Here is a 25,222-nt window from a genome sequence, read left to right as displayed (position 1 = left end):
TCCTCTTTCTATTCAGGCCTCTCCTTTTCACCTTCCAGTCCCTTATTCAAATGAATGCATTGTTGCTAGGGTAATTTGGACCCTAGCAACCAGATTGCTAAAACTGCAAACTGGAGAGCTGCCGAATAAAAACTAAATAACTCAAAAACCACAAATATTAAGAAATGAAAACCAATTGAAAATTGTCTCAGAATATCACTCTCTACATCATATTAAAAGTTAGTTCAAAGGTAAACAACCCATGTAATGTAAAATGCACTTGGAAAAGCACCCCAAACAATTTTACATTATTTTTTAAAGTTTTTTTTATCCTTTTAGGACATAGTATATCCCTACTGGTGAAAAGGAGCCACAGTAGCAGTGTTCTCGCATCATGTTGAATTCAGCCCACCATTAAATTAGTGGGTTTAAAGAGGGGTGTGAGTCATGTTGTCATTGCATGTGTATGACCAGCTTCAGACCAATTTATTTTAGTAATGATATCTTACCACATGGTGTGTTTATTCCAATAGAATAAAGTTCATGGTCAGTGCGATGTCTAATTTATTGTGTGTTGTTGCTGCCATCTACTGGGCAAATTACAAGTTGTATCAAATACAGTAGAACCCTGATTTTACATCAGCAGATTTTATGTTTTCTAAGAATTGGCGCAGATTTTATGTTTTCTAAGAATTGGCGCAGTATTGTTGCGGTCGCATTTAGACAAGCTGTGTTATTTACCTAGATTCAAAATTTTCACAGAATTTATGCCTTTTTGAAGTATAGAGAACAAAAATAAAGCAGGCCTATTATCTTACAAGAAATGTGTACTTTTTAGCATTTTCAACTGTATAAAATATAGTGACCCCAAAATGTGAATAGTGCATACAATTTGCTATGTCATTTTGACCCCAGCAGATGAAAAACACAGAGCAGTTTTTTTTGCATAGCAATTAACCCTAATAGTAAAGTAACACATACATGTCATATATTCATGAATTTTGGGAAGGAAGCCCTAGACCACTGGGTTTTGAAGCACAGCCAGGGAAGCCTGCTGTTCAGATTCAGTGCATCGATGCAGCTTAGATTTTTCTAATCAGCAATACTCTCCTAGAATGGTAAATGCCATCAGTGTAGTAAAACCAAATCAATTCCTGTGTGAAGGGTTGGCTGCACGCTATCTAGGCCTGAATATTTATTACTCCTGGTACCTGGGCTTGCAGTGCAGACCTAGACCTGACTAATCCTCATTCACTGGGCAAATGCATTATTTCAGGTCGATGCCTAGGGCAGCAAAGTTTCAGGGGTGACATTCCACGCTCTTGCCGCATTAACAACGAGCTTCACTGGAGACGTTTTCAAATCTCTTGTTTACATATATGATCACTAGTCACAGTGTGTATGTGTTGTGTATGTGTGAGCTGAAGCATCATTTCCAAATCGTTCCTACCCAGATGCAAGATAAAAATATCAGGGCTCTGTCAAACTGATCTTGTGTAAACCTGTATAGGAACTGCTGCCAAACCCTACTCCTGAAAACGAACAATCTAATGTTTGCAGTCTTACCTATCAAACCCGACTGCCTACTCTGAAGATGTTCTGCTGCCCTCCTAGTGGCATGATAAACAAACAATCGCCCCAGGACTCAAATGAGCATAATATGTATACTTGTAGCAAACAAATGTGGACATAGCTGCAACCCTGTGACATTTCTTGAACTCCCACTTCCTCAGTTTCATCACTTGTTCATTACTGAGACTTAGTACTGGACCAGGCTGGCTGAACCCCATAGGCACAGGTATAGTTACCTGCTTGCACTCCCTGGCTCTCCAAATCTTATATTGCCCGATGCCCGGCTGAGAAGGCTTCGGAAACCCACAAACTTCAGAGTAAGTAATTCCACTGGCACACAGGTCTTAGTTGCAAGCAGGGACAACCCTTGATGTATTTTATTTGCGTGATGCAACGTTTCGGGGTGATCCCCACAGATCAGTAATCACGCAAATAAAATACAGCAAGGGTTGTCCCTGCTTGCAACTAAGACCTGTGTGCCGGTGGAATTACTGATCTGTGGGGATCACCCCGAAACGTTGCATCACGCAAATAAAATACAGCAAGGGTTGTCCCTGCTTGCAACTACCTGTGTGCCAGTGGAATTACTTACTCTGAACCCCATAGGCAACCTGGTCAGCCACCTTGGCCCAATTACGCCCCCTGGCAGTGCAAGCATGCATTTGCGCACACTGTGATGATAACAGGGGTGGGTGAAGAGATAAAAGAGCATTGGGAAAGGGCAGGTAAGTGATAGGATAATGATTTCCTGGATGGGCATGGACTAGGAGTAGCCAGACAAACAGTACATGACTAGCGCTCCCAGGTACTTTTCTCCAAAAGCAGTTAAAAGCACTTTATAGCAAGCAAGGTAGCCATTATATCACTTATAACCTAGGCCAGCTCCTCCAGAGAAGGCCACAGAAAATGCCATACGAGTGCCAAACAAAAGAGACTGATTTTGACATTTAAAAAGCAAAGACTAGACAAGTTCACACACAAAAGCTAAAATAAAACAGGTCTTCTCTTATCCTCTACTTGTGTTTTACCACTGCAACTTTCATACAGTCCTGCAATCCATGTATTAGGGGCTACTGACCTTCTTACCAATTTTGACACTTTTTGGCCCCCAAGTCCCAAAGTCATTCCAGACATTGCAGCCTTCAGTGTTCCACCACCAGAACAACTCCAACTGAAACCGAAAAAGATAGTGTTAGCAATGATATTGTTCATGGCCAGGGCCACTTCTGCAGTGAGGCAAGGTGAGAACCGCCTCAGGCGGCAGCGAGTGTCCGGTTACAAGGGGCGGTAATAAGCTGCCGTATCAAAATAAGAACCATCCAGTTGAGTCAAGAGTCAGACACATACAGTTACTACTTATATAGAAATATTTTACCTCTTTATAGAAAGATTCTGTATTCAGAGCATTTAGGGAAACCCAGTCACCAAGATGCTTCTAAATTCATATGCTGTTTTAATGTTTTTACCCATGCTGAGGTTTTGGTGATGGAGGGTTGTAAAATAGGGAAACAGGTTACATAGGTTTCATGAATATCAAGGGATGTTCTGTCTACTAGCTGATCAATGCTCAACTGGTGTAGGGACCACAGTGAATATTAAACAGTGTTCACTTCTCTTCCTTGGATACACTCTGGGCATCCAGCACCAGGAAGGGTTCCACCTGTGGGTGAGACTCTACCCTCTTTTCTAACTCATTAGGCTCTTTTGGAATAGAGTTTCTGTTGCTATTGTTTCTATGCTGGGAGTCCCCCCCACCCGGGAGTCCCCCCCCCACCCCAATCTGTGTATCAGATTTTGGAAATGTAGAATCGTGCCAAATTAGCATTTTGGGCAAACTAAGGCAGCCATCTACTAAGTAAATTGTGGTGTTCATGCAAATGGCCTGTAGATGTACTGTGCATACTTCCTGGTAGCTTTCAAAGTGAAAGCTTCCTGTTGTGTAATGCCTGCATGACTCTGCTAATAAAGCACTGTTATACTCTACTCATCCTCGGCTACCCAAAACATAACAGAAATATTTAGATCCAAAAAGTAAACCATCTTCATCATTTAGACTAGTGCTCAAATTTAGACATATACATTCCATTATTGCAGTCAATTTTAAGCAGTGATACAATACACGTGAACAGACTTTTCTCTTAATTCAACTTTAACTTAATTATATATATGTGTGTGTGTGTGTGTGTGTGTATATATATATATATATATATATATATATATATATTTACTGTATATATGGCATACAATTTCTATACTCTATTTTAAAATAAGTGAAGGTCATGCTCATGTATCATTGTCTAAGACTGACTATATTTTCTATGCTTTTAAGGCAATTTTATATATATGCATTTTATATTTCATACATTTTTCATTACAAAATAATTCACATGCATTTGTGTTTTGACAAACTGGGCGCAGTTGCCTCAGACACAACTTCCCCTCATAGGCCCTGTAGTCCGAGTTAAAGGGGTTGTTCACCTTCCAAACACTTTTTTAAGTTCCGTTTTTTTTTCATATTGTGCACTAGAAATAAAGACTTTTTTTTTTCAATTGCTTTGCATGTTTTATTATTTAAGTTTTTTCCAAAATTGAGGTTTATAGTTTCATGTTCCTGTCTCTCGTGTTTCAGTCTGGCAGCTCAGTGATCCATTGCAGATTCTGAACTGTTACAATTTACTACATTAGTTGTTACATTTCTCAGAAGCACCTGTGGAATATTAGCAACTATTGTATCAATTCTAACAGCTGCCTTTAATGAAAAGCAGGACCAAAAGTAAGAAATGTATCAACTAAATGTATGAATTTAGAGCAGTTACAGATTCACTGACCCCCCCCCCCCAAAGTTGCTTTAGTAAAACATAAGAAGATGAAAAATGGAATGTTACACTTCAGTGTTAGAAAAAGCTCACAAATATTAAATAGGAAGTCTTTATTTCTGGTGAACAATCTGAAAACCAACTGAACTGAAATACGTGTTGGAAGGTGAACAACCCCTTTAAAAACCTGATGAATTGCACTTTGCACACTGCACTTGAGTTTGTAAATGAGCCCTGTGGTGATGTAGAAGGTGACAATAGATAGTGTTGTGGGATCTGTGGGATCCAATTGCTTGACTTGCACACACAGGCCAATAGAATTTCATCCCTGGCTGAGGCAGTACAGTTTGGTTAGGTTAAACTAGGTCCAATTTAGTATAGCGTAACATAAGCAATAATGATAATATACAGCATTTTAGAAGAGTCCCAGCATTATTTATCGGTGACCCTTTTTATCACTCATCACACAGGCCAATCAAATTTCATCTCTGGCCGAGGCCAATCAAATTTCATCTCTGGTCGAAGCCAAAGCGTTCATAGGTCCAGTTTGGCATAGCGTAACATAAGCAATAATGATAATATACAGCATTTTAGAAGAGTCCCAGCATTATTCACAGGGGACCCTTTTTATCACTCATCACACAGGCCAATCAAATTTCATCCGAGGCCGAGGCCAAAGCGTCTATAGGTCCAGTTTGGCGTAGCCTTACATAAGCAATAATTATAATATACAGCATTTTAGATGAGTCCCAGCATTATTCATCGTGACCCTTTTTATCAGTCATCCGTGGGCTATCACTTCTCTCCCTGTGGATCCATCCTCCAGAACCAGAGTCCGAATACCGAAGATAAGCTGAGCAGAAAAACATGAGAGTGGGGAGGAAAAGAGTGCAGTGATGTCAGCACATACGCCTCCCCCCACCTTCTGACTGCCGGCAGGGGGGGGATCTTGGATGAAGGGAAGGGAGGATGCAGCAGTGTCAGCTTGGGATTCCCTGTCCAGCATCATCCCACCAGTGAAAGAGCAGAGACAAATTATGACCCTTCATTTACAGTCTCAGGTAAGAAAGCACATTATTCATTCCAGCCTTCCGCACCCCACTGTCAAGGTGCTGCAGGTATGATTTGTCTATGTATGGCCTGGGGCATAAGATTAGGTAATACGGGTGGTGTCCTTTTGTTCTAAATATGCGATTGTATCAAATTCATGTGCCCTATGGCAGAGAAGTGAATATGAAACCAACAGGATCCTGCGGTGACTGCAGGGAGGCATTATGGAAGGCTGTATTTGTGTTCAGGAACAATCCTGCATATGGCTGAGCCTGTGCATGTGCTTTCTATTGTGGCTACTACTCTACAATCTGCCAGGATGGGGTTGCATTCAATATTCAGGCTTTGTCTAACAAAACACACATTTTAATGCTTGGCTGCTAATGTGACTGTGTGTACTTTCTCCTTCTGCCTGAAAGCCTGTAGTACTGCAATACTGCTCAGAATGAATACAAGGTGCAGAACCCCAATTGGTGCAGAATAAACAATAATCCTAGATCTTTTATACTACAGTACTTGCTTGACATCTAATGTCCCCTATCCAGCACTAGAATCCACTATCCCTCCCACTTTGCTGTTGTTATGTCGGGTTAAATTTCATCCACTGCAGGGGTGTTGAAACTGCGTCGCTCAAGCTGTAACTCCCTGAGAGCTTGAGAGCCTTAAATTTAACATCTGCTATTTCACTTAATTGTGGCTTCACTGTCATTTTTTTTGCTGCAGTAAATCTGTTTATTTTGTTCACCCCTTGGAAAGATGGGCCTAGCCCAACTGGTGCTGACTCAGCTGCCGCCACGGTCATCCCATGCTCTATACGCTGTTATTTCCCCCACTAAATAAATAATAATGCAGTCATGCTAATGCTCTCAATGGATAAATGGCCCCGCTGTCAGGATCATTCATGACAAGTTTAATTCCCTGCAACTATTTGCAATGTAAATGTCTCCAAAACCACAAATCAAACATAATTGGTTTATTAGGTGAACACATTTATCTGCATGGGGAATAACTCACATGGAGGACTTGCATTTATCTGAAGCAACATTTCAGATGTAATAGCTAAACAGAAATGATAAAAGAAAGAGCATTTTTGTGGCATTGGTGTTGTGCAATTAAATGAATCTGGGAGAAATCAAAACAATGCACCGCCATGGTATATGGTACAATGTGGCCTCAGGGAACATCAGGTAATAGGTCTGGCTCTTTTGCTTATGTCCAGGGGAGTTGTGTTTAGCTTCTGCTGCTGATTTGCTTGCCATCTGCCATCTCGAATTAAATTGTCAAAAAACATTGGTTTGTTAAATTAGGGTAACCTGCTGTCTGATACTGTGGTTCTCAGCATGGGAGGTCTTAGATGTAACCCATCAGTAAAGTGTATTATCCAATTACAGCTATTATATCCAGAATGTGGAGAACCTGGGGGTTATTGTGTCAGGGGTATTTCCATAATTTGCATCTCCATACCTTATGTCTACTGTCGATCCCTTAAAGTTTCACGCAGCCACCAAAATTGTGAGTTTACAGATATGGGATCCCAAATTACAGAAGGATCCCTTATCTGAAAACCTCCATGTCCCTAGCATTCTGAATAACAGATCCCATAGCTGTACCATACTTCAGGACATTGTCACAGAAATCATGAGAGAGCAGGGTCTGACTGGGGGACCCAGGGCCCACCGGTGCTGTTGTCCCTGCTCGCACACTATGATTTTTGTCTAAACCATCTGAAAAGGGGAGGTCGCGGCTGGAAGAATTCTTCAGATGTGGGATCTGGATGCGGATCTGGGCCCGCAAGAGCCCGGGGCCCAATGGGTTTTTTCCCGGTGTCCCACCGGCCCAGTCCGACACTGTATGAGAGGAATATTTAATGCTTCATGACTGCTCTAAAATCAACTGGTCATAAAGAAACACCAACTGTTTTCATAGTTCTTCTGTTTCTGAACCTTTCGATCATAAGCTCTTGTGAGCTTGGCCTTCGGATCCAATTTTTATTCTGTAACCTTTGTCTGTTAAACCATTGTTTGAAATTAAAAGTGCTGCATTACTTGCTGGCACTGTATAAATAAATAAATGATGATCTTGGATCCAACCTTAAGATTTTCAGTGTGAAAATTCCTGGGAGGAGAATAAAAGCGCCTGACTTTCCACTTTTATTGATCTGAAATTGCATCTCCTCAGTTCACCCCAGCAGCATTGTACCAGTGATCTGAGCTCATGCTTTGCACGTACACTTTTAGCAACTGTGATCAGTTGGTACTTTCATTTAAATACAAGGAATGTACCTGCAAATTTACAATATAGATGCATATGGAAGCAGGTGAAATTCAAAATCCCTTTTTTGGCATTATTAAAAGAAATATTAGAAATAAGGGACAGCAAGTTGAAACTCGGAGTTAATCATTTTTAGTTGCACACAAACTGATTGGTTTGTTGTTACTCACATATGTGGAACCACAGACATGATAAAAGCTCTTTGTGCTCCATTCCAGGTGCATAGACCTTAGAGTCCAAACCCCGAGCAATGTGAATAGTACAGAATTCTGCTCCCGATTTTTTTAAATGAGACTAAGGGGTTTATTTATCAAAATCCGAAAAGTTTCAATATTCTCTGAAAACTGCTCCAACCAAATCCACACTGACTTTTCCCCCTTATTTATTCCCAAAAATTTTTTTGGTGCAGAAAAAGTCACAATAAAATTGCAAACAATCCATATCCTATGATTTTTTTCAGATTTTGCACTCGAAACCTCCGTTTTTTTCGGGATATCTGCCAATGACCTTTAAATGTTCTTGGCAGGTCTGAGTTATAGTACTTTTTTTCATCAGACTTTTAACACCAGCGCTCTTGAAAATCCTGAAAAAAAAATCCAGTTTTTTTTTCTCCGAAAATTTTTTATTTTACCCTTTAAAAGTTCGACCAGAAAAAAATCGGAGCTTAAAGGGGACCCGTCACCCAAAAAAAATGATTAAAAATCCTATTTTATCACATCAGTCAAGCAAAATTAACTTTAATTACACTTTATAAATTATTTGAATCTTGTTTCCTTCAGTCTGGGAATTCATAATTATAGCAAGCAGGCAGGAGCCATTTTGTGGACACTGTTATTAAGGCAAGCCTTGTATCATCTCAGAATCTTGTTTGTGCACCAGAATGGGGGACCTGATATCCATCCCCATGCCCTGGCTACACATTTAAATGGTAAAGAGAATGGGGGGAATATGTGGAGAGCAGTGACATCTAGGAAGTGCTGAATGGAAAGTGAAAGTAATTGTCTGCCCCACCTCTATGCCTTGGCAGACAATATTTGATTGACAGCTGAGATTTTTAAATGAGCTTACAACAGCTATGAATGCTTTAATAAAAAATAGAAATTGGATTTCATGTTTAATTTGAAAAGGACTTTTATTATACAGATTTGTATGTCTTGGTGGCAGGTCCACTTTAATAAAATACCCCCTTTATTTAATTTAGTAAGGGATAGTACATTATTAGATAGCCTAGATACATCCATATAACCAGCAGTGCAGGCTGTGACTTTATTGTATATTTCCCCAACTGTTTTGTACACACACTTGGATACTAAATACTTGCATTCTAATATAAGGACAATGTACTATCCATCTATACATCTCACCCAAAGACAGAACTTGATTTATTTGTTCTTTGCAATTCTGCAATGTTTTATTTCTGAGCTAAATTAAAAACCTATTAGGGGTCATTCACTTTGTTCAAGGCAGGGTGCAAAGTGCAAAGATTGGATGCAGAATGCTCTTTGATACAAGAGCAATCATGATCTCAGACACAATTTCTATAATGTGGAGCTGCTATCAAATAAAGAAAATTTACCATCTTCTTACTTTTCTCCACAGAAGTAAAATTAGCATCATGTCTTCATTTGTAACGTCTCCACCAGCTGACACCCTTCTCCCTAATGTGGCATCTCAAGAATATTGGAGGTCCCAGGTTTGTGCCTATAGCACTTCGGTGACAGGTCATATCAGTCACAGAGCCAACAATTTCAAAAGACATCCAAAGAGAAGAAAACTAATCCGGCCTTCACCACCCCCACCTCCCAATACTCCTTGTCCTCTTGATCTGATTGATTTTGTTGATCTTCGTCCTCGAAGGTCTTTTCTGGAACTATTATTCAATGGTTGCATATTGTTTGGAATTGAGTTTTGCTATGCAATGGAGACTGCATATGTTACGCCGGTGCTTCTACAGATGGGCCTCCCTGATGAGTTGTATAGCATGGTGTGGTTTATTAGTCCAATACTGGGTAATAATTTTTTTAAATAATTATTACTATTGTAATATAAGATCTGACTTCAAATTATATTTGGTACCAAGTGTTTTTTTTTTATGTTCCCACTTACAAACAAATGCTCTGTGAGTATTTTTAATGGTGTCCCTACATGAGTAGGCATGAATGTTTGTTTTTTCTGTAAATGTGCAATTCTCTGTGTTTGTGTAAGTACTTCCAAGGGATGTACTTCTAGATTTCTGGTGAATTCATTTGTGTTAGAGAGGTGAGGTCACCATGCACCTTAGCTCAAGGTCAACAAAAAATATGAGGCTCAGTAAATCAGTTGTCCAGCAATCTGTAGATTCTAGCAAATTCTAGAGGGGCTACTGCAATTGCCATAGTCAGTCACTAATTAGTGGGCTGGTGATTGGCTGTTTGGGCCTGTGTACTTGAAACACCAGGGCCTATTTTGAGTCCCTGTCTAGGCCTGGTTCCAAGAATATCAGACTACAAATACTTTTTTTATTCCAAACCTCTCTTTATTCCAAACTGACCTTCAAGCTTTATTAACTAGGCATTCACCCCAAATCTCACCTTAAGGCTAAATAATTTTTTTCCACTGCAGTGGAAAAATTCACCAACTACCCATCATGTCTGTAGGCAATGACGCAATCTGTCACTGAGCTCATGGGATCAATTTTAGTCCAGAAATGCTCAAGTGTGTGCTTATCTGGTGAATCTGGTTCTTGCATGCAGTGACAGATGGCTGACATTGATGACTACAGATATGAGCCAGTATTGGGCAGTATCGGCATTTTCTCTGTTTTTCTTTAAAACTTCATTTTTCTTCAATAGTTTTTTTTGTCTCTATTAGTTAACTGAGGTTAACTATTATTATTTATAATTGACACCTGCATAAACATTTTTTTGAAGATCAGAACTGTAGGCTGCATGTAGTAACAATGTTTTTCTTTTGCTTAAAGGTTTTATGCTTCAGCCATTATTAGGAGCATGGAGTGACACGTGTACATCAAGGTTTGGTAGAAGGAGGCCATTTATTCTAGTTCTTGCCATAGGTAGGTATACCTTGCACAATAATTCCAATAAAGGACAGGTAAATACCTATAATCTGGAATACTTATGTCTTATGTGCTGAGGATTTTCCTATTAAGGGGTCTATTTGATATGGAGCACCTGACCTTACCTTTTACATTTACATGCTAAAAAAAACAAACCTAACTTTACAAGGCTGAAAATAGGGGTAGACAGACTAGCACATGCCCGGGCAATGATGGGGTGTTGCTAAGCTTGTACCGTATCTGTTTATCTATCTAGTCGAGACCCTGAGCGAGAGAAAGAGAGGGTCTGGCCCTGGAAGTGCTTGCCATTTTTGTAGGCAATTGTGACAAGCAGCGAGTTTCACAAAATTGCAATAGCAGATTGTGCTGCACACAGTTACCAAAAAAGGAGCAGATTAGGATCCATATTGATAAACTGAGCACAAGTCTAAGCAAGTTTTCTCTTATTCATTGTGAGTGAAAGGCATCATTTCCAGTACGCCTACGTGTGTGACATTTATAACAGCATAAGTGTATGACTCACACTAAGGGGCAGATTTATCAACGGTGGAGGTGAATTTTCGAATGAAAAAAAATCGTATTTCGAGCTATTTTTTGTGTACTTCGCCTAGGGAATCCACTTTGGCAGTAGGAACAATGATCCCTAACTGTTTGTAATTTAGAAAAGCAGTCTAAATCAGCACATTGGTGCAAACCAAAAGTAACGTGTAAAGGTGCAACAAACTTTGTGATTTAAGCACCCGTACAATCGTGCTCTTTGCACTTGCACTTGTAAATGAGACCTATTATTATTACAGAGAAAAGATAATCAGTAGATAATAATTGGCCACACATGGGACAGGTGTCAGAAAAATTTATCTCATAGACCTTTTTAGGCAATCACAACATAACAATAAAACTGCTTCAACTTACTGCTATTTCAGATTATAAATACACATACACCCATTTAAGCTAAATGTTGCACAATGTTTATTTCTGGGCATAGGAGCCAATGTAATAAAACATTTATTGTACAATGCCTTCATTTTAAGTAATGATTCGCTGAATCTAGAATCCAGATTGCAAATCATAACCAAATGATATGGGTCCGATAAGCCAATGTTGTCCATTATCATATGACTAATCACAGGGTAGTTACTGACCAATGGAATTAGCATGTTCAACAAACGAGATAATGGGAGATAATGGGGATAATCCTGACACATACTATATATATATATATATATATATATATATATAATAAAAACATTTGTAAAGATCCCAAAGTGTTTTTTACTTTTGTAACTTTGATTACATTTTTTTAACTTTCATTTTAATATGTATTTGTTGTTTTATCATTCTCTTCTTAATTACGGTTATCAGGAGCCTTACTTGGGCTTACCCTTCTGCTCAATGGAAGGGATATAGGGGTGTCAGTGGCAGACACTGTGAATAATCATAAATGGGGACTCATCTTGACGATTTGCGGAGTAGTTCTCATGGACTTCAGTGCAGATTCCGCTGATAATCCCAGTCATGCCTACATGATGGATGTGTGCAGCCCAGAGGATCAAGATCGGGGGCTCAATATACATGCTCTGTTAGCAGGTAAGTATTTTTATTGCTAATAATGTTTATTCATAGTGTGTATAAATAAATGTGTAAGTAGTGCAACAGAAATATAAATCAGTACCAATACCAAAACAACACTGCAAAATGTCATTATTTTGAGAGACAAATTGTATCATTATAAATGGTGCTTGGTTATGTCATATGTTATAATCAGCATAGTGATAAAACTTGCGTCACATGACACAGAAACTTGTGTTTTATAAAAAAAAAATAATGTACCCCCTGTTGTAGAATATGAAGGTATTAGAAGCAGAGCTCCATGACCTGTATAAAAGCACTTTGGCCTTGTGCCTTTACAGTATAGAGGTCATGGAACTCATTAATGTCTTGGTGATCCTCCTACATTACAGTTGGGGTGTATTATTCCCTTTATTCTATTCACTTACAAATTGGTGTGTCAGTTGAAAATACTATACTATATACACTTTAATTACTCTCTTTTTTATAGCATTTGAGTGCTGGTGTTTTTTTATGATTGAGATAGTAAATTACTCCTTGTATGTGATTATTGCCCTCTAACATAATTAAATCAGTTAAAGGAAGAAAGTCTTATATACTGTATGTAATCGCTTAATGTAGGCATACAAGGGCAGATTTAAGACTCAGCTCTTTTAGACTGAGTCTAAAAAAAAATCCACTAGATGTCGATTGGACACATATGATTTCTCCGGTTGGATTGAATACTACATTGGCTAGTTGATGCGGTCATTGTCCCAACAGCACCTATTCCCATCATTGTGATCCAAGTCCCTAGCCTGATATTGTCCACCAAAAGAGCGGATCTTATAGTGTATGGCCACCTTTACTTCTTCTGAATCTTAACACAAGGACAGAGATCGTCTCAGACAAGAAAAATACACAGGTAAACTAAAATGTAAACCCATATTTTTATTTTACAGGCCTTGGAGGTGGTTTTGGTTATGTAGTTGGCGGAATAAACTGGAACAAAACAAGCTTTGGGAAAGCAATGGGAGGACAGCTGCGAGTCATCTATATCTTTACTTCAATAACACTGGCAATCACCACCATCTTAACCTTAATTAGCATCCCAGAAAGGCCACTTCAGCTGTTTAATAAGAAGTCCAAAGTCATGAAAAGCCCAAGTCTTCCACTGCCCCCTTCTCCACCTGTTTTCTTTGAAGAGAATCAAACTGAAGACCCCAGTACCCGGAATTCAAATCATTTGTATGCAAGTTTTACCAGTCCAATCTCACCTCTTAGTCCACTTACACCAAAGTATGGCAGCTTGATGAGCAGGGACAGTTCTTTAACTGGCCTTAATGAATTTGCTTCTTCTTTTGGAACTACAAATATTGACAGTGTTCTCATAGACTGCTTTACAGCAGGGCATGAGAATTACTCAGCACCCTCTGGGAGTCTGCCAAGACAAGCAAGTAGTCTTCCTCGATTACCAGAGAGCTTGCATTGCTCTCAAAATGGAGTAAGAGGTTCTGTGGAAAACTTTATGTCTCCTGGAACAGAAAGAAGTCACTTAAGAGTTGGGTCTCTTGATGCTTCAAAGCCTCAATCCTCAGGAATTCTGAAAAGGCCTCAGTCTTTAGCTATACCAGATGTGGTTACTGGAACGTGTCCTGAGAGCAGCAGAAGACGAAATGTGACATTCAGTCAACAGGTACCTCTTCCTGTGCTTGTATTGCTATTCTGCTATTAAATGGAATGTAGCTAAACTCATGCTGCTTCTGTGTGGAAGTATTTTTTTTAAATGTGGAAGGCACCATTAGAGTGGTCTCTAAGATCTCATCTAGAATGTTTGAAAACATAATTATCATCATTAGTCTTTGGGATTTAATATAACAGTCATTCAATTAGTCATATTAATTATTATTATTAGATAATTCTGATTATTGCTCCAAATAAGCAATGTTCCTTTTATGCAAATGTCTTGACAGTTACCACTGGTGGAAAAACATCTGGAACTGCCTGGTTTGCCCTTAATTATGTTTATTGAAATCTGAGTGCCACCAATGGTACAGGTGGTCCTACAAGGGAATCCACAGCATAGAATTTCTTTAATTTCCCTGCCTCCCTTACACAGCACCCCATTCCCACTGTGTCCTGTTCAGAGAGACCATATTGAGCTTTTAAATGCAATTAAACAACTTTCCTAAGAAAAGTCTGCCTTAATTTGATCAGTTGAATGGAATAGGTGGCTCTTCTGTTCCTTCCAAACCATTGTAGCTTCCAGGACCCAAACACAAGCTTCTCTGAACAGAGAAAACAGATTTTGTGTTGAACAGCAACCTTCAAGAAACTTACATCTTCCACCATGGAGGAATAAAAGGCGAAGCACAATTTTTTGATATTCTCTTGGCCACTACCTCCCAACCTATGTTTCTAATAGGGATGCACTGAATCCAGGATTCGGTTTGGCATTTGGCCAGGATTCGGCCTTTTTCAGCAGGATTCAGATTAGGCCAAATCCTTCTGCCCGGCCAAACCGAATACTAATTTGCATATGCAAATTAGGGGACTGTGAAGGAAATCACATGACTTTTTGTCTCAAAGCAAGGGAGTAAAAAATGTTTTCCCATTCCCACCTCTAATTTGCATATGCAAATTAGGATTATGATTCTGTCCGGTTTTCAGCGAAATCATTCGCGAAGGATTCAGGGGTTCGGCCGAATCCAAAATAGTGGATTCGGTGCATCCCTAGTTTCTGTGCATTTGAGAATTTTCAGAAAAATACCTGTGCCAGCAGTGACAGACAGTTTCCATTAAACTAAAAGGCAGGCAGGGATAAGCCTCTGGAGAAACTGCATGCTGTGCATATCTTAACAACAAGATTTTTCTATTGTGCACTGAGTGCTAACATGGATATAATAAATGGCTAATTAGTTATCAATGACAAGAAGAGTATAATGCTAAATTATTTTAATCGAAACCACTGCACTTTGTAAGTATATGCCAAGTGAGATTCATTTCTAGGTTTGATATACCCGTATCCTTTTAATTTACTAATGTTGTGAAACTTTTAATCAAACAGAAATAATACTCCTATTTTTGACTTAAAGGGTCAAGTCAACCCCAAAATAAAAAAAGTCTAATAAATGAAAACAGAATTCTAAGTAACTTTGCGATATGCAGCCACTACACATTTTCTATGGCTTCTTAGTTATATGTATATGCATTCCTATTGAAAGCAGTGTTTGTCTGTCCCTTTCTATTTTCTGCTCTAATGGCTATGACAAGGCCTAGGGTGCAATGGTGGTGGAGCGGGGGTTTACCAGGCACGTATTGTACCTCTTCTATAGCCTACCCTAGCCCAGGACCTTGCTCCCACTTACTTAAAACAATCTCCTACTCCCCTGGGTAGCGGTAGCAAGAGCTCACATGCACGTCACCGGAAGAGCGCTTGTTTGCGCATGCTCAGGAACGAAGACTTTTGCAACATTTGCTGAAAAGCAAGGGCTGTTTTCAAAAGCAATTACATTTACAAATAACTTTAAAAACACCGTATTTTTAAAATAAATGAATTGTGTTTTCTTTTATTAGGGAAATTTTTATTTTTGGGGTTGATATGCCCTTTAAGCTACTTCAGGAAGGCTTAAAAAGGTGCATAAAGTGGACTGCTAAAATAAATATATATTGTGTGGAAAGGGAGGGTATTTTTTTCTTTTAATACGTTTTCATTGTAAAAAATGCAAAGTAATACACATTTCTAAAAGATTAAAAAAATATGTTGATGCATGCATTAGATTAGTAAGTAGGCTGAAATACAGTATAAATTTAACTAAACAAGAGGTTTAACTCATGCAGGCTGCCAATGTATTTTAGCTGCTTTTCTTGTCACTGAGGTACTATAAAGCTAAACTGTGCATGACTTAATGCTACTGTACATGGTTTGATTTCTAGGTATTTCTGTATTGTGTGCTGATATGGAGTTCTTATGGTGCAGGTGGCTAATGTCTTGCTGAATGGCGTAAAGTATGAGAGTGATCTTAATGGATCATCTGAGATGTCTCAGCAGCCGCTTTCAATGAAACTTCTGTATTCATCCATCTACCACATGCCTAAGGAGCTACGTAACCTTTGCATCAATCATTTCCTAGGTAATCTTATGCAGCCATCTAGATATTCTGTTGGCCCCTCTATTATATGGAAAACAAAATATTAATTAACTGTAATGCTAATCTGGGCTATCCAGATAGTTAATGTCCAGCTAATGGTAATGAGCATGGGTTCCCTTAAGAAGTAGTGCAACTATAACACACAGGCTACTGTATAACAAAAATAGGATCAATTGGACCAGGAGGTTCTTATGATAAAAACAGGAAGATGGTTTATTGTACAAAGAGCAATTGACCACAGGTTTACTCACGTATGATACACCTTTAAGTGGTCTAGTCTAACACCCTATCCGCTGTGGTCCCTTAACTAAAGGCATACAAGGAAGCCTTGTGGGAAGCTATTCCCTGCTATTATCCTTGATGGAGCACACAACTGCTCTTTCTATATAATCTGACTATCTTACTCTCATAGAGAGTCTATAAATAAATTACCCTGTGCTTATTAACCACATTCACTGGGTTTCCTGGTCCCCAACTTGAACACTAAAGGTGTTGTCCCTTTAGGGTGGTGGCTTTACTGGGCCTTGGTGTACCCAGGCTCAATGGGAACAACCTAGCTGGAAGGACACCAGGAGCCAAAGAGGAAGATCCACCCCTTTCCACACACTATATGGAAGTGTGGCAGGAAGTGGTCATTACACCCTTTGGCCAATAAATACTGGTTATGCAAATACTCAAATAGATACATAGGGGTATAGAGTCCTCTAGAGTGAAATTCTGCCACTCTCTATTCATTTCTATGGGATTTAGAAAGGCGTATTTATCAACTTTCACCCACTGATAAATACTTTTTTAAAAATCCCATAGAAATGAATGGAGAGTGGCAGAATTTCACTCTAGAGGACAGTGGTGATCTCTAACTTCACTCTTTGATAAATATACCACATAGACTTTTGCCTAGTAACTAGAGAAGTAAAGGAGAAGGATAGGGATTTAAAGCCATAGGATCATAGTAAAACCTATGGGTCTCTACATAACATTAAACATTAAATAGGTCATTGCTGCATAAACTAAAATGTATTCTTCCCCTGGCACATGCTGTTTGTTATTTTGAACAGAATCAAACTGTCTATCTTTATTCATATTCCTTCATTTATATAGCACCACAATATTATCTAGCACTTAATTGAAAATGTTTCATTCTTAATATCACCCTGTCCCTGGCCCCCATGGACACTATCTTAAGAACGCAAATACCAAGCCAGATTTCTTTTCACTTTTTGAGTAAAGGCCTCATTTTTTTCTTCCAACATTTGGTTGGCCCCCTTAGTTCATAACAAGTGTACAGATAAAAGAACACATGGCCATTTCGAACATAGAGCTTTTAGCGATATCCCAGAACGTAAAGAGGTATTCAATTACAAATCTTCCTGACGCCCTAAATGGACTGCATTCAGTCCCTGTTCTCAGGGTCAGCTCAAAAGTTTTGGAACCACTGAACCAAGGTCAGTTTCATTAGAAGTAATTTATGTCTATATGTCTTTACCTTTATATAGAAAACTCTATTATACATTTCCATTCTTGATATACAATTGAAATGCAGATTTCCCAGGAGTGTAATTAAATATTCACACAACAGGGTTTTGTTAGTCCATTGAAAAACCAAATTGGTTAAAAACATATATGTTAGTTTAATTATATTCTAGTTCTGTACCACCACATAGCCAGCCAGGGCTCATTTACAATGGGAGGCACATTTATCAAAGGTCAAATTTCGAAATCATGTTAGTTTTTAAAAATTCCCCTAAACTCCCATAAATTTGAAATTCGAGCAATCGAAATTTATTAATAAAGTCTAATTTTTATTGAATTCAATTCAAATTTTAAAAACTCGATTCGAGTTTTTTCTATGAAAAAAACTTGAATGTCAGGAAGGCTGCAAGCAACTCCAAATTGATCGCTGGACCTCTCCCATTGACTTAAACAGCAATTTGTCAGGTTTTAGGTGGCGAATAGTCGCATTCAAGTTCTGTATGATAAATCTCAAAACTCAATTTTTTTAAAAAAACTTGAATCTTATTTGGATAACACCCTAGTTGAATTTGACCGTTTTAACCATAAAAAAAATTTAAAAATAGAATTTTCAATTCGACCGTTGATAAATCTGCCCCGATATGTGCAAATTTGCCCTAGTGCAGTAATCCACAGCAACCAATCAGAGTTTGCTTTCATTATTAAGCCTAAAGTAGAATCTAGTTGCTGGTTTTTTTCCTATAGGTGAATGTACTGGGGCAAATTTGCCTGTTAATGGTAAATGAGCCCCAGTGGCATAGTGATACAGTAGTGCAATACTGGTACATAGCGATGGTGAATTTATTCGCCAGGCGCAAATTCGCGGCTAATTTGCATGTTTCGCCGCTGGTGAACATATTCCCCAAATTGCCGCAAAAATTCACCGGCGTCAATGTTTTTTTTGATGCCGGCGACAATTTTGATGCCGGTGTCAATTAAACGGACTCCCATTGACGTTAATGCGCATCAAATGATGGCGCCATTGGAATTGGCACCGGCGTCAAGACTCGCATTTCGTTATTTTCTCGCCAGTTTCGTGGCGAAGAGAAACGGGACAAATTCTCCCATCACTACTGGCACATCAATATGGATATATGTTTTATCATGTTTCTGTAATAGGCATGCTGCACATGTCCTTGTAATATATTGGTGGGCAGGCTAATATCATATGAACAGAAGAAAAATACTTCCTTTACTCAAAGCACAAAGGAACATAGTAAAGTATGTTTTTATAATTAGATTTTTACAGAAGAGCGATTTGAAATGTATTAACTTGCCGAGAAACAAGCCATGCAACTGACTTTGTCTACGTTTGCTTTTCTCAGGATGGCTATCTTTTGAAGGCATGCTGCTGTTTTATACCGATTTTATGGGAGAGGTGGTATTTCAAGGAGATCCTAAGGCCCCCCATGATTCTGATGAATACCACAAATACAATGCTGGTGTCACGATGGGGTGTTGGGGGATGTGTATATATGCTTTCAGTGCTGCCTTTTACTCAGGTAAACTATAAACTTTTTTAGATTTCGGCTTTAGATATGGATGGAAGCATAGTTTGCAACACTGATAAAGGTTTAAATGTCATCTTTAAGATGCTTACAGGCTGCTTTATAAACCAATGCATTTTGCACTTTGCAGTGCCATAACTAGATGTTAGTGGGCCCCACAGCAAATACATTTTAGTACCCCCAATATATCCAAAGGTTGTCCTGTTTCACCAATACATTTTGAAATTGCTCTTTATTTGGGCCTCATTGGGCCCCCTATTCCTCCCTGGGCTCCCTGGTCTGATTTTATGATAACTGATGATTTAGCCATATGCGTGTATGTCCAATATTACACCAGTCTGTCTGCTCCATGGTCAGTACGTGAAAAGCCACCTGAATTATTATTTTGGGCAAACACATGTAATGTGATGGGATTTTGATTCCTTCCAAGGATCAAAAAGTAATCATTCCCAGTTGACAGCCCACATTGCTTTTATTAAAGATACATAAACATTTGTTCAAAATGTAGTCAGCAATAAACATTCTGTGGAAAAAGCACATTTGGCCTACAGCTTAGCTTTCTCAGAACAACTTTAAAGGGAACACAGTTTATAATAATGGCCCTTCTTTCACTAAGATCGTATGCCTTTTGTGCTGGTTAATTGCTGCTGAACAAATGCAGTCGTTTTCAATTACATTTGATAATATGATCCTGTATGAATATTTATTCACTAGTTAGTCAGATTAGTATTAAACTTCAACCCAATTCATCCAGGAAACCTCTCTTTTCTTTCTCATTCTAGCCATATTGGAAAAGCTTGAGGATGTTTTCAGTATTCGCACACTGTATTTTATTGCATACCTCGCATTTGGATTGGGCACCGGTCTAGCTACTCTATTTAGCAATCACTATATTATCTTATCGCTGTGCATAACTCATGGCATCCTGTTCTCCACGCTTTGCATACTGCCATATTCCCTACTGTGTGATTATTACCAGAATAAAAAGGTAAGCCATGACTGTTTACAATATACACAAAGGGGGTTATTTATTAAAGTCCGATTTTTTTCCTGGTTGGCATTTTAAAGGGGAGAACACCATTTTTTTGGAGGAAAAAAACTTGAATTTTTCATGATTTATTAAATCCAGAGGCTGCCAAAAGTCTGAATAAAAAAGTACTCTATCTCGGACCTGCTAAGGTCATGTAGAAGTCAATGGCAGATGTCCCATTTACAATTGGAAGATATCATGATCTGTTCTGGTTTTCGCACAAAAATCCAATTAATGGTGATTTTCAGGCTATAATCTGAAAATATCTGAGTTGTCCTGTGTCAATTCCGAAACAATCATACAATCATACAAGAGTCTTTTCTCGCACCAGATTTTTTCGAGTTAATTTATTGATACAGTAAAAATGTTTATGGGAGTTTGGTCGAAGTGGAAGAGAATAGTGAGAAATTTTCAGATTTTAATAAATAACCCCCTTACTGTATGTGTTTGTTTCGAGACAAAAATCATTTTGACCTGTGGTTACACACAAAATATAATAGCATTACAGTGCACACCATATATAAAATACTGTATATTTCCGTATTATTTATTTAAATTTAACTAACAATATTGTTAAGTCCAGTTGCGTTCAACATATTCAAATCCAATTGCACTTTTGTGCAAATACATTTGATTTAGCAGGCCAGTTACCAAATCAGACAGCTATGGGATCCCTTATCTGGAAACCCAGTAAGCTCCAAATTATGGGAAGGCCACCCCCCATATAAAATGGTACCTGCATAAATCCATATTGGTGGCAAAACAGTCCTATTGGGTTTATTTATTACATAAATTATTTTAACTAGGTATGTCGATCCAAATTATGGAAAGCCTCCTTGCTCATAAATTTCTAGGTCCCATGAATACTGGATAATAGATTCAATACTGGTACTGATTTTGTTATTATTATTTTTTATTTATAAAAGGTTATTTTATTATTTTTTATATAGTTCCAACATATTCTGCCATATAAGGGCCTTATTTGGACTCGACTTACTACCCCTTTCCCAACTTTGCTGGCAGTGAAAGTCGGAGAAAGGGGGTAGAGCAATGATGCTGGGGGAGAACCGATGATGAAGGGGGTGAGGCAGTGATTTTGACATCACACACGGTGTGGTTTCCACGATAATTGTCCAGTTTTTAAAACCATTTGAACCAAAAAACCTATTGAAAAACTGGCTGTCTGGTACAAAACTGGACAAGTGACAACAATGTTGAACTGGCTGCAAGGTAGCAGTGTTAACCATTGTGCATAAGCATATGACCCCCCTGTGTCTTTAAAGAGAAACTCCTAGTTTATAGTTATGTTTTTTGCTTACATTTTTTCAAAGTCTTTAGTGAAACATGCTGGGGCTCATTTATCAACACTAAGCAAATAGGGATCTGCTTTTATTGTTCTAAACTTCTACCGTGTGAAAAATCGAATCACTCATTTGTTGCTATAGACAACTGTCCAGATGCAAATTTGCCCAGCGATGATATGTGTCTATTAAATTTAATTTGTATTTGCTCATGGAAAAGGGTTTTTCAGTGGCCAATCTGTGAAGAAAATCTTAACCTTTTCCTGCCCAGCAAGAACTGCAATATTTTGTTCAACAAATATACAATTAGCCATGATATTGTGCAACTTGTATGTAAAGAAAAAGACTAGGAGAATAGAGGTTGAGTGAGGAGAGGAAGAATAATAGTACCGAGAGTGGGCACCTGGTCCGACACTGACTACGGGCATCTGCCCAGCAAGTAGGGAGGAAGTGTTTGGATTTAAAGTCACGGGACATTAGTAAACCTATGGGTCCCTACATATATTTTTATCATATCAATGTTCGTATCTTATTTAAAAAAGAAATGACATGGGGGGGTGTAATAAAAGCCACAAATGGAAAAAGATTGCATAAATAATAATTTAAAAAAATGCAAATCATAATTTCATATTGTTCTTTAGACAGTTATTGCATTGTGAATATTAATTATGCATTGTTCACTTTTAAGATGTGCTTAAAGGAAAACTATACCCCCCAAAGTATGAAGGTCTCTATAAAAAGATTTTGCATAAAACAGCTCATATGTAAAACCCTGCTTCATGTAAGACAGAGTTGTGTCTTTTGCTTCCACACTTCTTCCTGTTACAGTTGGGGGCAGATTTATCAAGGGTCAAATTTAGAAGTTAAAAATACTTCGAAATTCGACCATGGAATTGAAATACTTTGACTTCGAATATCGAAGTCAAAGTTTTTTCCATCAAATTTGGGTATCCTATGGTCGAAGTAAAATCGTTCGAACAATTCGAAGGATTTCAGCGATCGATCAAACGATTTTACTTCGACTTCCAAAAACTTAGAAAAATGCTCTAGAAGGTCCCCATAGGCTAACATAGCACTTCGGCAGGTTTAATTTGGCAAAGTATTGAAGTCGAAGTTTTTTTAAAGAGACAGTACTTCGATTATCGAATGGTCGAATATTCGAACAATTTTACTTCGAATCGAATTCGAAGTCGAAGGCGTAGTATCCTATTCAATGGTCGGAGTATCCAAAAAATTACTTCGAAATTCGAATTTTTTTACTTCGAAAATTCCCTCAAATTCACTTCGACCCTTGATAAATCTGCCCCTTAGAGTTGTAGTATTTCTAGTCAGGTGATCTCTGAGGCAGCACACAGACCATCACAAAATGGTGGTTCAAGGCAAGAGATGTAAAAGGGCAATATTTACTTCAATATATATTCCAGTTTGGTAAGATTCTTTAATATGCCACTTAATATGATGTAAACTATCTGTTATATATATGATATAAACTATCTGTTGCTTAAATATTAATTTTGGGGGTAAAGTTTTCCTTTAAAGGTGGCACAATAAAAGCTTTTTTACAATCTTGCTTCCTGTAGCAGATGTGTTTGCTAAACAGTTTTTGAGTTCACAAAAAGCTATATTAAATTCATGCAAAGGAAAAACTGTTTGCGCAAAAATTGTACATTTTTGCATAGTGAATATGTTTTCCATTAACAACTTTTATTACATTCCCCACCCCCATTATGTGGCCTCATTTATAGAAAAATACTGCAAGAATGACTGCAAAACGTACTGGTTCTATTTGAATTTCATCAGCTATACATGTTATGTTTGAAGTATTTAACTGGGAACTTCTTGTTCTTTTGTCCAGCATTGTGATCAAGGTAAATTTTAGATCTTCAGAACAGAAAGAGGATAACATTTCATTTGTAGTACACCAATTTGCCTTAAGAAATATGAAATATGTGTTCAAATATCTTAAAGTGTATTAATATAGATATTGGATATTTCAATTTGTTTTTTAAATATTCCTTTTTTAATCTTTTTAATCAGTTTGTAGGTTCAAGTTCTGATGGATCTAAACGTGGCATGGGCATGGACATATCTCTCCTAAGCTGTCAGTATTTCCTTGCACAGATTATTGTATCCATTGTGATGGGACCTTTGACTTCTATAGTTGGCAGCGCCAATGGAGTGATGTACTTCTCCAGTCTCATGGCATTCGTTGGCTGCTTTTACTCTTCTCTGTTTGTCATATATGAAGTTCCATCTGGAGATTGTGAAGAAGAGCAGCAACCCCTTTTGATTAACATATGAGGAAGAAATGAACTTGTTTTGTATTTATTTATTTTTTAAGTTGAAAATTATTAATTTCAAACAGTCCTGTTTTTTTTTAGCCAATTGTTTACAAGTTCATGGCAAAGTTCAACAAAATTAAAGTAACTCCTATTGCAAAAGTTGTATGAACTGTTGTATGTATGCATCACAATGGGAAACTATCCATTATTGAATAATTAAAAGGAATCATAAAGAAAAGTCAATAGGTAAAGCATTTTATATAATTTACAAACTATAATACAACTAAAACCAACAACAAAAAAGCAACATTCAGCATGAACAAAATGAGCAATTCACATTTACTGCTAGTAAAATAAGCTGTTATTGTCTTGGGCAGACCACAAGAAAAATAAGTTGTTGGATAAAGTAGCTGAGATGAGCCCACTAAGATGGCAGTATTGCAGCAAAGAATTTGATGATAGGGCCTACCAGATGAAGCGAGATAAAAATGCATTGTTTTCCAAAAAAAAGTTCCATTGGTTTATGCAGTGAGAAAAGCTACCCCAGAATATCCCATAAATTGAGATGGGTTCAAATCTAGTGACTTGAATAACCATTGCATGCCATTTACACTATAATAAATTTACTCTACAGCATAAAACAGTTTATAAGACATGCTCACGGGTTTTAATGTATCCATTCTTTTACTGAGAACATACAAAAGTGTGACCCATCAGACTAAATCATAAACTGTACTTAGACACTGCTGTGTCCCAGGCTAATATATGCTCATCCACTTTACTTAGAGCATGGACATCACAGTAATGGGAAAAATGTGCAAATATGAAATATTCCTTATTAATAAGTATTAACCAGATCAGACGTAATACTGTTTATCAATGTGATAGGTGATGTAAATATGAAGTGAGAGCTACATGGACCCTAGTCCTTTAGAGACAATATCAAAAAGTGGTGGATAACCACAGTGCACAGAGAATAAAATAGGTAAAAAAGCTGGTTTGTAGGAACAAGTAAGGAAGAACAAACTGGTAAGCATTCAAGGTACAGGACAAGCAAATGACTAAGTCAGTACAAAGTTGTAAAGGTTAAAAAAGACCATCCCATAGGAACAGAATTTATGGCTACTAACTGTAGCAAAACTTGGAG

At 38.0% G+C, this 25,222-nt stretch overlaps 1 protein-coding gene across 1 annotated transcript; it reads left to right on the top strand.

The window, feature by feature from the left end:
- The first annotated feature begins 5,239 nt into the window (after positions 1-5,239).
- On the top strand, positions 5,240-24,200 carry slc45a1.S (solute carrier family 45 member 1 S homeolog). The gene is made up of 9 exons (XM_018227928.2): positions 5,240-5,428; positions 9,288-9,697; positions 10,648-10,740; positions 12,106-12,330; positions 13,254-13,987; positions 16,271-16,424; positions 19,280-19,456; positions 20,245-20,450; positions 23,831-24,200. Exons 2-9 carry the CDS (start codon positions 9,304-9,306, stop codon positions 24,092-24,094), a joined length of 2,247 nt encoding a protein of 748 aa, XP_018083417.1. The 5' UTR covers positions 5,240-5,428; positions 9,288-9,303; the 3' UTR covers positions 24,095-24,200.
- The last annotated feature ends 1,022 nt before the right edge of the window (positions 24,201-25,222 follow it).

Source organism: Xenopus laevis, chromosome 7S, assembly GCF_017654675.1.
Source record: "Xenopus laevis strain J_2021 chromosome 7S, Xenopus_laevis_v10.1, whole genome shotgun sequence".
In the NCBI taxonomy this organism is placed as follows: domain Eukaryota; kingdom Metazoa; phylum Chordata; class Amphibia; order Anura; family Pipidae; genus Xenopus; species Xenopus laevis.
Note: the sequence above shows the minus strand (reverse complement) of the source record. Positions and strands in the feature narration are given on the sequence as shown.